Source organism: Haliotis cracherodii, unplaced genomic scaffold, assembly GCF_022045235.1.
Source record: "Haliotis cracherodii isolate W230 unplaced genomic scaffold, xgHalCrac1.p SCAF_10, whole genome shotgun sequence".
In the NCBI taxonomy this organism is placed as follows: Eukaryota; Metazoa; Mollusca; class Gastropoda; order Lepetellida; family Haliotidae; genus Haliotis; species Haliotis cracherodii.
Genome location: NW_027266265.1, coordinates 51,400,119 through 51,414,669, shown reverse-complemented (window position 1 = coordinate 51,414,669; position 14,551 = coordinate 51,400,119). Strand labels below are relative to the sequence as shown.

At 40.8% G+C, this 14,551-nt stretch overlaps 1 protein-coding gene across 1 annotated transcript; it reads left to right on the top strand.

Moving 5' to 3' along the window:
- Positions 1 to 2,681: 2,681 nt before the first annotated feature.
- Positions 2,682 to 14,322, top strand: LOC139452216 (valacyclovir hydrolase-like). The gene is made up of 7 exons (XM_071233607.1): positions 2,682 to 2,827; positions 5,740 to 5,852; positions 6,686 to 6,852; positions 8,415 to 8,568; positions 9,390 to 9,521; positions 13,340 to 13,463; positions 14,176 to 14,322. Exons 1-7 carry the CDS (start codon positions 2,682 to 2,684, stop codon positions 14,264 to 14,266), a joined length of 927 nt encoding a protein of 308 aa, XP_071089708.1. The 3' UTR covers positions 14,267 to 14,322.
- Positions 14,323 to 14,551: the final 229 nt, after the last annotated feature.

The window sequence follows — 14,551 nt, the reverse complement described above, 5'->3', positions numbered from 1 at the left end:
CGATAATTCACCCCTTTACGATCATTAGGGTTAGGAACCCGTTTAGTGGCTATTAGATTACCCTAAGTCTATCCTTAACCCTTGGATCCCCTTTACGATCAATCACCCCTTTACGATCATTAGGGTTAGGGGCTAGGTACTCGTTTAGTGGCTATTATAGATTCTATAGAGGCTCCTTATATTCTTCCCACAAAAACGTCGAGTAAAAAGGATGAAATGGTTTTGTGTCGAATATTTTGGCAACTGGAAACTGTCCCGGAACATTCACCCAAGCCACTTTCACCGGCTACATTTTTCAGTACTGATTCAAATGCGAACTCACCGTAGTCATGCTTATTCCTCCGTCGTTCCTTACTTTTATCCACATCATCCTTACAGTGTTCCCTACCACACTTTTCTGTCACAAAAATCACCCGACGAATTATTAAATACCATATCATTCATGCGCACTCGCGAGTTCGACGTCTGACGTCTGACGCCTGGAGCCGTTTTCAGTTCGCGGCATATCGGCTCATTCCTCACCACCCGGTATCTTGTAGATTACGGAATGTGACGAGTGTGCCAAATGGCATCGGGATCATTCGTAAGTGTCCGTAGACTAAAGTCACGAGACACCATGCCAACCCGTAACCTTCGTAAGTGTCCGTCACCTATTCGACCCTTTTCGTTCAGTTCCGTAACGTCATAGGCATGACTAGGTAGATTTGCACTAAGTGTAACAGTGTGGACGTAGCTCAGTCGGTTAGCTGTCAGGCTAATAATCCGAAGGTCGCGGGTTCGCGTCCGACGGATTCTCACTAAAACTGGTTGCTTGTCTTGTGACATGTGACCTTCGGCAGAGATCGTCCTCACGAGAAGTTGTGGTTCTGTATTCTAAAGATGCTCCGCGGGATCAGTAGCCATATATCTGTGCTTGTAGACCTCTGCGGCTTGAAACCTTCTCCACAAATTAAAATAGTTGTATTTGGCCGAAATATGTTTGAATTGTTATCTTGTTTCGTTTTGTCGCTGTGTGTACATCTGACTACACTTCTTATCGTTATGACAGGACAGACCGACTGTCAACGACGTCTGACCGTGGCCGTGATGTCTCATAGACTAGGGTTAGAGTAGCTTCCCTTTGACAAAGGGCAGTTACTCTAGCGGACAGACCGATGGATTGCCGCGAAAGGCAATTAAAAACTATTGTTGTTTTGCGTATATGTTGCTTCGCCACTGTATAAGAAACAGATTTCAGTTTGAACTATATTGGCTACTGTCCCTGTCCGACTGACACACCACTTACCCTGTGACGTAATAAATATTAATGCGCGCATTCCAGGAAAACTCGCAATGTTTCGGTAATGTTTGTGAGAGAGGGAAAGCGATTTTGAAGCACAGAATGAAATAATGACATTATATGATAAAGAGGTTATTACGCTTGTGTGTTTGAGGATGGTAAATATCCTGTATTAGGAATAAACACTATGTATTTAGCTCGCCAAGGCTCGCTAAATACAATGTTTATTCCTAATGCAGGATATTAACCATCCCCAAACACACTCGCGTGATAACCTCTATTTATTGAAGACATCATATTAAATGGGTACATGTCGGTTGTTCACAAATATAAGTTACTCAATTCCCAACCACCTCGATAAACTTGACCTAAATAGTTTTCACAACACAGACCGAGGTGCGTCAGAGGTCAGAGCACAGATATGAACTAGACAAACATACAGAAGATCACAGCGTTCAGCGAAACATATTTGAAGTCAGTTTATGATTTGCATATTTTATTCTACTGATGTTCACTAAACCTATAAAAAAAAAATCCGACCCAGAAAAAAATCTGAAACAAATTACGTTGCCATAACTGGTATAAAAAGATTAATAACAAATATAAAAAGCCGTGTTATGCATGATCTCAGTATGTCATAAACAAAGTATGGCACGCATCTTCTGTCACGCTTAATCCGTAAATATTTTGTTCATATTTCATAGAAACAAACATCATTATTTAACCATTAACCAAAAGTCCCATGCATTTATATCTGCAGTTCGTTTGGATCATATTTTAAAAAGCGTACAGTTTGTAGGTCGTGTCGAAAGTATCCTCGTGTCATGGAAGTTCGATCACTTACGAAAAGTCGCTGAATATTCATAGTAACATTCATATACATGTAATCTTTTTATTCAAATATCTTACCTGTGAACTCTTTCCCAAATCCAGGTATTTTCATTGAACGTGACACTCGCGGCACCAATAACTTTAATTTTTGTTAAACTGTGAGCAAATGCGCTTATTTCTGTCCGTGGTATATAAGATTCAGTTGATTTCTGTTCTAACGCTACGATAGGGAATCAAAACAGTGGAAATAGAACTTTCCCGTCGTGTACTAAAGTACTTTAGTTCTGAAGTTGTACTTGAGCAGAGACCATATGCCGGAATATGGTCTCTGATTTGAGCAAGCTGATTATGATGCGTTTTCTTTTAATATTTCCTCATAAGAGTCCGTTTTGTTCTTCATTTTCGGATAAATAACCCTCTCTTCTAATGAAAATAAACAAAAGTAAAATGAGATGCGATCACGTGCGCGCTATATCGGGGAGTTGGCGACAATATTACCCATTGGTCCTCGGCGATAACTCGAAGTGACCCAGAAAAGAGTGAAAGGGGAGAGTTACTTCCCTTGGAAAATATGGCCAGTGTGACATGTATTTTAAAGTCTGGTATTTTGACTACCAGATTATCGCCGTCATCCATTTCAACTAAGCAATGGTTACGCTGTCTGTTACCACAGAAATCAAATCCTGCATTCAGGGACAAGTTCCACCCAAATGTTCGGTATGACATGCGTGCTGGAGTAAACATGAACACGGGTGGACAAGGTTCTCGTCGTGAACGGTGAAGGCTCCGTGCACGAACTTCGGAAGGCGAGTTCTGTTTTGATTGTTTGTAGGATTCGACGACGAGAACCTTGTCTACGTCAACATGCAGTGTTAGAAATCGAAAAATGCAGTCGGTGCAGTTGTCAGAATTGAATAATATCACAAATCTGCAAATGAATGTGTTGATAGCTGCGACCTGTTTGTTTAATTTCAGTAAACTAATCATCCTAAAAATAAAAGCTGAAATATGAGCCTATACCTGTGACGTATTTTGTTGTATTATTTAGTCTGAAGTGAACCATGAATTATTTTATACTGCATAGAATAAGAAGCAAACCACATTGCTTGTAACGCAAAAAATAGCAGCTATAAGATTTATGGTCACCCCCAGTGTCAATATACTAGAATATAAACTTTATAGTGTACTGACATTTGTTGTGACCATATATCTTATAGCTGCTATTTTTTGCACTACAAGCCCCTGATAAGCAAACCAGTGTGATGTGATCATTCCTGATTTAATATATGAAATATACCAAAAGCCAGGTCACTCAATCCTTTGAAGATCTGGGGTAGAATATGTCTCCAGCAACCCATGCTTGCTGTAAAAAGAGGCGACTAAAAGGATCGGGTGGTCACATCAATATTCCAGCTATATGACGGCGGTCTGTAAATAATCAAGTCTGGACAAGACAATCCAGTGATTAATATCATGAGCACGATCCACGCAGTTGGGATCGATGACATGCGTGCATCAACCAAGTCAGTGAGTCTGATCACCCGATCCCGTTAGTCGCCTTTTACGACAAGCATATAGTCACCTTTTACGGCAAGCATGGGTTGCTGAAGACCTATTCTACCCCGGATCTTCACCGAAGTGGTAAACGTTCCTAAGACCTGCATCACTTTGGGCTTTCCTCACACATTCAGCCGACACGCAGTGATATAACTGGAATACTGTTAAACTCACTCACTCACTCACTATATCCCTGCTTTTCACAGCTGCTGAATGAAGTGAGGTACTTGTATTGTCATGATTATGTGTGCTACATTAATGAGATAATTGTCCAACTAAATGTTTTTTTTTGTAAAATGTGTATAATCAATTCAGGTGCCTTTGCAAAGAAACTAAACCAAAATTGTTTTGGAAATTGTTTATTCCTTGAATTATGACTTCATACGGTCCATATAATCATGGCCATATCTGTTTGTCATGTTAATGGCACATTGACATTTTGTCAGGGCTCAAATTAGCTGTATATAATATGCACCAGTGCATCCTATTACTTAAAAACACAACCTGCTATTTTTGGCAGTTGTTTGATAGTCATTACTTAGGATTACAACTTCTTTATTTACCATGTTTACTGTAAAGGCGATGTTTCGGTGTAGATCCTTATATGGTTGTCAAGTAAGGCTGAATGATGAACATGGTACAGAATATATATAGTAGTGGAGGATTAACTGTAGAGGGTTAATAGTTACAACAATTGCATACATGAGTGGGATAACATGAGTAGGTAGGGTTATTGACAACAGAAGGATAATACTGTAACAACGTGATGGACAGAGAACACATTTTTTTATGTCTGCCTAACTCTTTCTTGGGGGCGGTTGGGTAGCCTAGTGGTTAAAGCGTTCGCTCGTCACGCCGAAGGCCCGGGTTCGATTCCCGACATGGGTGCAATGTGTGAAGCCCATTTCTGGTGTCCCCCGCCGTGATATTGCTGGAATACCGTATTCGACGTAATAAGCGCCCCGCTCTAATAAGCGCCCACGGCAATATTTGGTAATATATTGGCAAGTGAACAATCCCAATTAGCACCCCTTCCAATTGAGCAATGTACACAAGACCTATTTGTTCGTGTATAATACGCACTCGTGTGTTATGTACACCATTAATTATGGGCAATTTAATTCTGGAAAAAATATATCTGTCGTATATAAACAGTCAGGCCGTCAGCATAAACCACGAAATTTATCTTTCAACTCTGTTTTTCCACCAACATAATATTCTAATAAGAGCCCCCTATCTCTAATTTTGAGAGCGACTTGGGCGCTTATTACGTCAAATACAGTATTGTAAAAAGCGGCGTAAAACCATACTCACTCACTCACTGTCTCACTCACTCACTCACTCACTCACTCACTCACTCACTCCACACAACAATGATATTGGATCACATTCAATACCTCTAAGGTATATTTATCATACTACATCAATAATTTCCGTGTTATGTGTAATTTGTCAGGCTTTCATGGGCTTGACATCATCAAACTGGGTATACTTTAAGATTCTGTCCACATGTTCCTATTAAGCTTTACAACAATACCTCTTTAATTTATGTGACACAGGCAGCAGACCAGCCCATGTTTCAACTTTGATAAATTTATGGTACCAGGGTTCCATCTTGTTTTGTTTTGTGCAACCTGGTTTTGTTTGATGCAACTGGTTTTTCATGTCAGCATCCACAGTAAAATCAAGTTCCTTAAGGCTTAGAAAAATAAAAGAATTGGTTCTCAGGCAATGACTTTTAAAACTAGAGTTGTTTGTTTTTTTGCTAGTTCAGACTAGTATGTTCCCAAATAAACAGTCGTGTACCATCAACCTGGGAAAGGGCCTCCCTACATAAACAAGCATACATACTCCTATTGCCACCATGACCATAACACAAGATGTGCAGTAAAGCAGTGTGCATGTAAAAGGGAATAACTGTGTGACATTGGATCGCATTGTATAAGGATCTTAAATCTTTTTTAAAAAATGAAATAAAAACGAAACCTGCAGCAGACTTTATGATGCCTGAGAACGAAGACTATTATTTTTTTAAGCCTAAATCTAGCCATTTGTTCAACCTATATTTACAGGTTCTATTCAGTCCGTAGAGTGTCACTGCAAGTAAAAGCGAATGGAGTGGATTTTCACTGTGAAAAATGTGGCAGCGGGGATCATACTGTCCTCTTACTACCTGGAGCCCTGGGTAGGTTGGATCCAGTTTCATGGTTACTGTGACATTGTGCTGATGCAAACTGGAATCCTACGATCTTAGGTTTAAGTCCAAGATTTCTGTGATTGATTCTAGCTTTTTGTTGTTGTTTTTTTTTAATATAATACCAGCATCACATTGGTCTTCCGACCCACATTGAGGTGACTCTCAGTGATATGACTGATACTGTTCAAAGCAGCATTACAACCCCACTCACCCGCCCTGTCAGTTCTTTTAATTAAAAGGTGACTATGCTTGTCGTAAAAGGCGACTAACGGGATCAGGTGGTCAGGCTCTCTGACTTGGTTGATACATGTCATCGATCCTAAATGCGTGGATCGATGCTCATGCTGTCAATCACTGGATTGTCTGGTCCAGACACGATTATTTACAGACCGCCGTCATATAGCATGATATAGCTGGAATATTGCTGAATATGGTGTTAAACAACAAACAAACAAATTTTAATTTGTCTAATGCTGATAGGGTGTTTTAATCCTCCATTAATATTTTTGGACAATATTTCAACCCTAATATCAGTCACATACAAGTTATTCCCATATAAGAGGATTCCGGGACAGAATAGGTTCCCAGTAACCCATGCTTATTGCAAGTATGACCTAATAAAGTGAAAGTTGTAACAGTTTGTGATCTGACTGATTCTGTGTCATCATTCCTCAATGGTGAGAATAGTTGCTCATCATATTAACCACTGGTTTGCCTGTCCCCAACTCGATTGTGTAGTTTACTGTGTTTACCATGTTGATGTCTCACTGAGAACACCACTCACTCACTCACTCACTCACTCACTCACACTCCAATTTCAGGCTGTACCAAGACAGATTTTGATCCCCAGCTGGAGAAGATGAATCAAGAAAAGTTCACAGTTTTTGGCTTTGATCCTCGGGGTTATGGACGCAGCATACCCCCCGAGCGTGACTGGCCGCTCGAGTTCCTTCAGCGAGATGCAGAGGATGCTGCTGCTGTCATGAACGTGCGTACAGAGTTTCAGATCGGTTCATTTTCTTGGACGTTCGCTCGTTGTCAGTCAAAATGTCCTGAATTCTTTTCAAAATTTGGTAATGTTATTGAAGAATGTCCTATTGAAAGTTGCTAAATCATGAAAATGTCCCAATGTCATTTACTTGAAGGAAGAAACGGTGGGGTAGCCTAGTGGTTTGCTCGTCACATGGTACAATGTGTAAAACCCATTCTGGTGTTCCCGGTCGTGATATTGCTGGGATATTTCTAAAAGCAGTGAAAACCTCCCTCCCTCCCTCCCTCACTCACTCACTCACTTGGTACAGAACCATCCCTGGCAACCACCAAGTAACTAGAGAATCGTGATTACACTGGACAACCATGTAAAATATTCAAGTCCCATCCTGTTGTTAAAACCACAGTTCCTCTGATGGGTCCAACTGATAGCAAGGATGATGTGGTGCACATCCCATTTTTGTCCATACATCTTGTGATTGAACCTGTGTCAGTCCCTGTACCACCCTTCCTCTGCCACCCCCCCCCCCTCCCAGTCCTCTTTTCACCTCTTCAACCTTGCATAGGTTCCTCAACAGGGTTTGGTCTGGCCTTTACTGGTACTCCTTAGGCTGGTGAAAATCAGAAAGGACTAGTATAGTACATGTATTTATCTCTAATGATCTAACTAAAGCACCAGTATGAATTGAGCTTTAGGCTACACAGTTTTTATTTTTGTTTCACAGGCCCTTTGCCCCTACTGAAAAGCACCTGGAAAAGAAATAAATTGAAAATAAAAATAATTATTTTTATTTTGTCTCCTGCTCGTAATATAGACCCTCTTATACAACATAGAACTAACAGGATCAGGTGGTCAGGCTCGCTGACTTGGTTGATGCATGTCATAGTTTCCCAATTGCATAGATCGATGCTCATATCAATCACTGGATTGTCTGGTCCAGACCCGATAATTTACAGACTGCCGTCATATAGCTGGAATATTGCTGAGTGCGGAGTTCAACAAACAAACAAATCTTATACAACATAAATTGCTACATATAAATTCCATGTCTACATCACGATCAGTGATGAATGAATATATGATTGACATAGCTGTTTCTTTTTATTTCGACTGACCTTGTGTGGAAATGCTGGAATGAATGTGTGAAACATTAAGTTAAAAAAGTGTGGCCTTACTTGATACTGTGTATCCTTGATCACTGATTACATACCTTCGTTCTTAACTAGAGCTCTCCCTTTTAAGGATTTAACTGATGTCATATCATTGCACCTGTTCAAAAACCATTTAGCCTCTTATCATGATTAAATGGGGGTGGTCGGGTAGCCTAGTGGTTAAAGCCTTCGCTCGTCACGCCGAATATCTGGGTTCGATTCCCGACATGGGTACAACGTGTGAAGCCCATTTCTGGTGTACCCCGCCGTGATGTTGCTGGAATACTGCTAAAAGCGGCGTGAAACCATACTCACTCACTCACTCACTCACTCACTCACTCATGATTAAATGGGGATTTCAATGTTACAATGAAGAAACTCATGGTCTATGTAATGCACATCTTCCAGACTCTCGGGCAAAAGAAGTTTTCCGTCCTTGGCTGGAGTGATGGTGGGATAACGGGTTTGATCCTGGCTGCACGACACCCGGAACTGGTGCAGAAGCTGGTCATATGGGGATCCAACGCCTACATCACTGAAGAGGACATGAAGATGTACCGAGGTACAGAGCTGTGTCCGTGGAACACAAGTGCACATCTTCCTGAGGCAAGGGAGGTAACTGACTTTAAAAGTCCAATTTCCACCCTTGCCGAACTAGGCTGAAATTATGGAGTTATATTTTGGCTTGACTAATCAGTCTATGCATAGTCCAATCAAAATCCCATAGAGAAATTGACATCTGGTTCATAAGCAACATGGCAACTGCCTTGCCGAATTCGTTCAATTGCAGGATTTGCAGAGCATGTGTACTCAGCGTCAACAGATATTTTCCAAATGTTTTCATGTTTTTAATCAAGGTGCTCAAGTGATGTGCACTTCACGAGGTAAAACCCGTTTTATTGAAATAAAGATCTTTAATATCGATGAAATCATCTTGACTGGGCACCATCATTTTGTTTGAAGCAAAAGTAAGTGATATGAGAGTTGGATTTGTCAGTAGTAGGGGCATAGAAGGGGACATAAATCGTAATAGCCAATGCTGGCGCTACGATCAAGCCCAGAAATTCCAGCCTAGTTAAACTTCTTTTAAAATCAGGTAACTCCCTTGTGTTGGGAAGATGTCCTACACAGCACCTACCACAACACCCACCTCCTGCCACTCTCCCTCTTCCCCCCCCCCCCCCCCCCTAATATGCAACCCATGTGCCTACTACCCCCGCCCACCCTCCAGTTTACCATCCCAGCCCCTTACCCCTTTATAAGTTCCTGGAACCATCCTTAACCTTACACCATCGCCACACATTACAAGTGAATGTCCCGGACAGTCCATTGTATGATGTGAGGGGTGTTGGTTGCTCTACTAATGCAATGTGGTGCCTGCAGCGGTGGAAGATGTTGACAAGTGGAGTGCGAGGATGAGGGAGCCGTTTGTCCAGGTGTACGGGGAAGAGTACTTCCGGCGCCAGTGGAGCGGCTGGGTCAAGGCATACAGTAAATACTTCATAGACAATAAAGGTATGTACGCACTCAGAGGGAGTGAGTGAGTTGGAGTAAATTTTGTTCTTAACAGTATTCATGTATGTCATAGTGCTGCTTGATATGGGAGGAAAGTATGCACATCTTAGATGTTTACCACTTTGATGATACCCATGAGTATTTGGTATGGTACTGAGATACCCATGAGTATTTGGTATGGTACTGAGATACCCATGAATATTAGGTATGGTACTGAGACACCCATGAGTATTTGGTATGGTACTGAGATACCCATGAATATTAGGTATGGTACTGAGGTACCCAGGAGTATTTGGTATGGTACTGAGATACTCATGAATATTAGGTATGGTACTGAGATACCCATAAGTATTTGGTATGGTACAGAGGTACCCATGAATATTTGGTATGGTACTGAGATACCCATGAATATTTGGTATGATACTGAGATACCCATGAATATTTGGTATGATACTGAGATACCCATGAATATTTGGTATGGTACAGAGGTACCCATGAATATTTGGTATGGTACTGAGATAGTCATGAATATTAGGTATGATACTGAGATACCCATGAAATATTTGGTATGGTACTGAGATACCCATGAATATTTGGTATGGTACTGAGATACCCATGAATATTTGGTATGGTACTGAGATACCCAGGAGTATTTGGTATGGTACAGAGGTACCCATGAATATTTGGTATGGTACTAAGATCCCCAGGAGTATTTGGTATGATACTGAGATACCCAGGAGTATTTGGTATGATACTGAGATAACCAGGAGTATTTGGTATGGTACAGAGGTACCCATGAATATTTGGTATGATACTGAGACTTCCAAGAATATTTGGTATGGTACTGAGATACCCATGAGTATTTGGTATGGTACAGAGGTACCCATGAGTATTTGGTATGGTTCTGAGATACCCAAGAATATTTGGTATGGTACAGAGGTACCCATGAGTATTTGGTATGATACTGAGACACCCATGAATATTTGGTATGGTACTGAGATACCCAGGAGTATTTGGTATGATACCGATATACCCAGGAGTATTTGGTATGATACTGAGATACCCAAGAATATTTGGTATGGTACAGAGGTACCCATGAATATTTGGTATGATACTGAGACACCCATGAATATTTGGTATGATACTTAGATACCCAGGAGTATTTGGTATGATACTGAGATACCCAGGAGTATTTGGTATGATACTGAGATACCCAGGAGTATTTGGTATGATACTGAGATACCCAGGAGTATTTGGTATGGTACAGAGGTACCCATGAGCATTTGGTATGGTACAGAGATACCCATGAGTATTTGGTATGGTACTGAGATACCCAGGAGTATTTGGTATGGTACAGAGATACCCATGAGTATTTGGTATGGTACTGAGGTACCCATGAGTATTTGGTATGGTACAGAGGTACCCATGAGTATTTGGTATGGTACAGAGATACCCATGAGTATTTGGTATGGTACTGAGATACCCAGGAGTATTTGGTATGGTACAGAGATACCCATGAGTATTTGGTATAGTACTGAGGTACCCATGAGTATTTGGTATGATTCTGAGATACCCATGAGTATTTGGTATGGTACTGAGACACCCATGAGAATTTGGTATGATTCTGAGATACCCATGAATATTTGGTATGGTACTGAGGTACCCATGAGTATTTGGTATGATTCTGAGATACCCATGAATATTTGGTATGGTACAGAGATACCCAGGAGTATTTGGTATGGTACTGAGATACCCATGAGTATTTGGTATGGTACTGAGATACCCATGAATATTTGGTATGGTACTGAGTTACCCAGGAGTATTTGGTATGGTACTGAGTTACCCATGAATATTAGGTATGGTACTGAGGTACCCATGAATATTAGGTATGATACTGAGATACCCATGAATATTTTGTATGGTACAGAGGTACCCATGAATATTTGGTATGGTAGTGAGATACCCAAGAATATTTGGTATGGTACTGAGATACTCATGAATATTTGGTATGGTACTGAGATACCCAGGAATATTTGGTATGGTACTGACATACCCAGGAGTATTTGGTATGGTACTGAGATACCCAGGAGTATTTGGTATGGTACTGAGATACCCAGAAGTATTTGGTACGGTACTGAGATACCCAGAAGTATTTGGTATGGTACAGAGATATTCATGAATATTTGGTATGGTACTGAGTTACCCATGAGTATTTGGTATGGTACTGAGATACCCAGGAGTATTTGGTATGGTACTGAGATACCCAAGAATATTTGGTATGGTACTGAGATACTCATGAATATTTGGTATGGTACTGAGATACCCAGGAATATTTGGTATGGTACTGACATACTCAGGAATATTTGGTATGGTACTGACATACCCATGAATATTAGGTATGGTACTGAGACACCCATGAGTATTTGGTATGGTACAGAGGTACCCATGAGCATTTGGTATGGTACAGAGATACCCATGAGTAGTTGGTATGGTACTGAGATACCCAGGAGTATTTGGTATGGTACTGAGATACCCATGAGTATTTGGTATGGTACTGAGGTACCCATGAGTATTTGGTATGGTACAGAGGTACCCATGAGTATTTGGTATGGTACAGAGATACCCATGAGTATTTGGTATGGTACTGAGATACCCAGGATTATTTGGTATGGTACAGAGATACCCATGAGTATTTGGTATAGTACTGAGGTACCCATGAGTATTTGGTATGATTCTGAGATACCCATGAGTATTTGGTATGGTACTGAGATACCCATGAATATTTGGTATGATACTGAGACACCCATGAGTATTTGGTATGATTCTGAGATACCCATGAATATTTGGTATGGTACTGAGGTACCCATTGGTATTTGGTATGATTCTGAGTTACCCATGAGTATTTGGTATGGTACTGAGATACCCAGGAGTATTTGGTATGGTACTGAGATACCCAAGAATATTTGGTATGGTACTGAGATACTCATGATTATTTGGTATGGTACTGAGATACCCAGGAATATTTGGTATGGTACTGACATACTCAGGAATATTTGGTATGGTACTGACATACCCAGGAATATTTGGTATGGTACAGAGGTACCCATGAGTATTTGGCACCAAGCTACCAAAAAAAACATGCTCAGGGTGAATATGGGATTTGAACCCACATTCAAAGGCTTCTGGCACACCCTAGGGATAAAACCCTGCACAGCTGCAGCTGCTTTATAGACGACTGGGTCAAGTCTTTTATTCAGTTCACGTCTATTAATCATATACCAGACCCTGAAGCTCTTGGCTAGAACAGATCTTCAGCAACCCATGCTTGCCACAAAAGGCGACTATGCTTGTCATGAGAGGCGACTAAAGGGATCGGGTAAACAACAAACAAACAAACAAATAATCATATACCACCTATTCTTCCTAAAAAGTAAGTAATTAGGGCGACCAGGATTCAAACCCAAGATCATTGGTGCAACTGTGCAAAGCGAATGGTTATGCATCAGACGACAGGGCCACCCATGCCCCCCCTTAATGACACGGAGATATTAAAGGATAAGGGGTAGCCTAGTAGGTAAAGCTTTGCTCATCACTGAATATTGCTCTAAATGCAGCAAAACCTCATTCACACAGCATGGGCAGATACAGCTTTTTTTAAAAGGGGGGGGGGGGGTGCACAATTAAGATCTATTTATTGTCTTTGGTGGTAATTTATACAGAAATAAAGATTTTTTTCGAAATAAAAAGGGGGGGGGTGCGCAACCCCCTCTGTATCCGCCCATGCACAGTCACTCAGTTTCACTCACACACTCTGTCAGGTGACATCTGCAAGTCGGAGCTGAAGAACATCACGTGTCCGACGTTCATCCTCCACGGAATGAAGGACCCCATGCTGGTAGCAGAGCACCCTGTGTATCTCAGCAAACACATAAAGAACTCCAGGTTTGTCATCTCTCGATCATTTGAACGCAGGATATCTATGCATTACCACTTTTCAAATTCCTGAGGGTTTCATGAACCACAGGAAGTCACATCTTCCTGAGGCAAGGAAATTAACTGACTACAAAAGTCCAGTTTCCACCCTTGCCAAACTAGGTTGGAATTCCCAAGTTACATTTTGGTTTTACTAACGAGTCTATGCATAGTCCAATCAAAATTGCGTAACGAAATTGACATCCTGTTCGGAAACCATGGATTTCAACGTACATATTTCACTCAACTAAAGAATTTGCAAACATGTGTATTGCCAACTGGGCGTCAACAGATATTTTCCGAATCTTTTCATGTTTTTAATCAAGGTGCTTAAGTGATTTGATGCACTTCGCAAGATGAGGCTGGTTTTATTACAATACAGATCTTGATTATCAATCAGATCGTGTTGACTGCTGCCGCCATTTTGTTTGAAGCAATTGCAAGTGATATGAGAGGTGGAATCTGATTGGTGAATAGACATAGAAGGGACACTGAAGGGACATTACTAATAATAGCCACTGGTGGCACTATGATTGAGCTACGAAATTCCAGCCTTTTTCAGCAAGGGTGGAAACTGGACTTTTAGAGTCTGATAACGCCCTTGCGTCAGGAAGATGGAATATTACTGACAGTGGCGTACACACTTATAAACTGGGATGTAACAGAATGTTTTTGTGTTTAGGCTACACAATATGCCGGAGGGAAAACACAACATTCATCTGAGGTATGCTGATGAATTCAACAAGATGGTGGAAGACTTTCTCCTGGAATGAATTTATACAGAAATGACAAGCTGTCATTACCCTAATCAAACCCAACATTCAGAATATTTTTGACCAAGAGAATATTTAAAACATATTGTTTTAATCAGTGGCCAAGAAAGCTTAAAATAAATTGCCAAAATGATTTATGGTAGTAAACAGTTGTGATACATATTTCTTGATTTTATTAAGTCATTGCATTTATTCAGAACTTCCAACAGGCGATTGGCTTTGTACGCAATGGGGCAGTCAGGAAGCCTAGTGGTTAAAGCATTCTCATCATGCCAAAGACCCGGG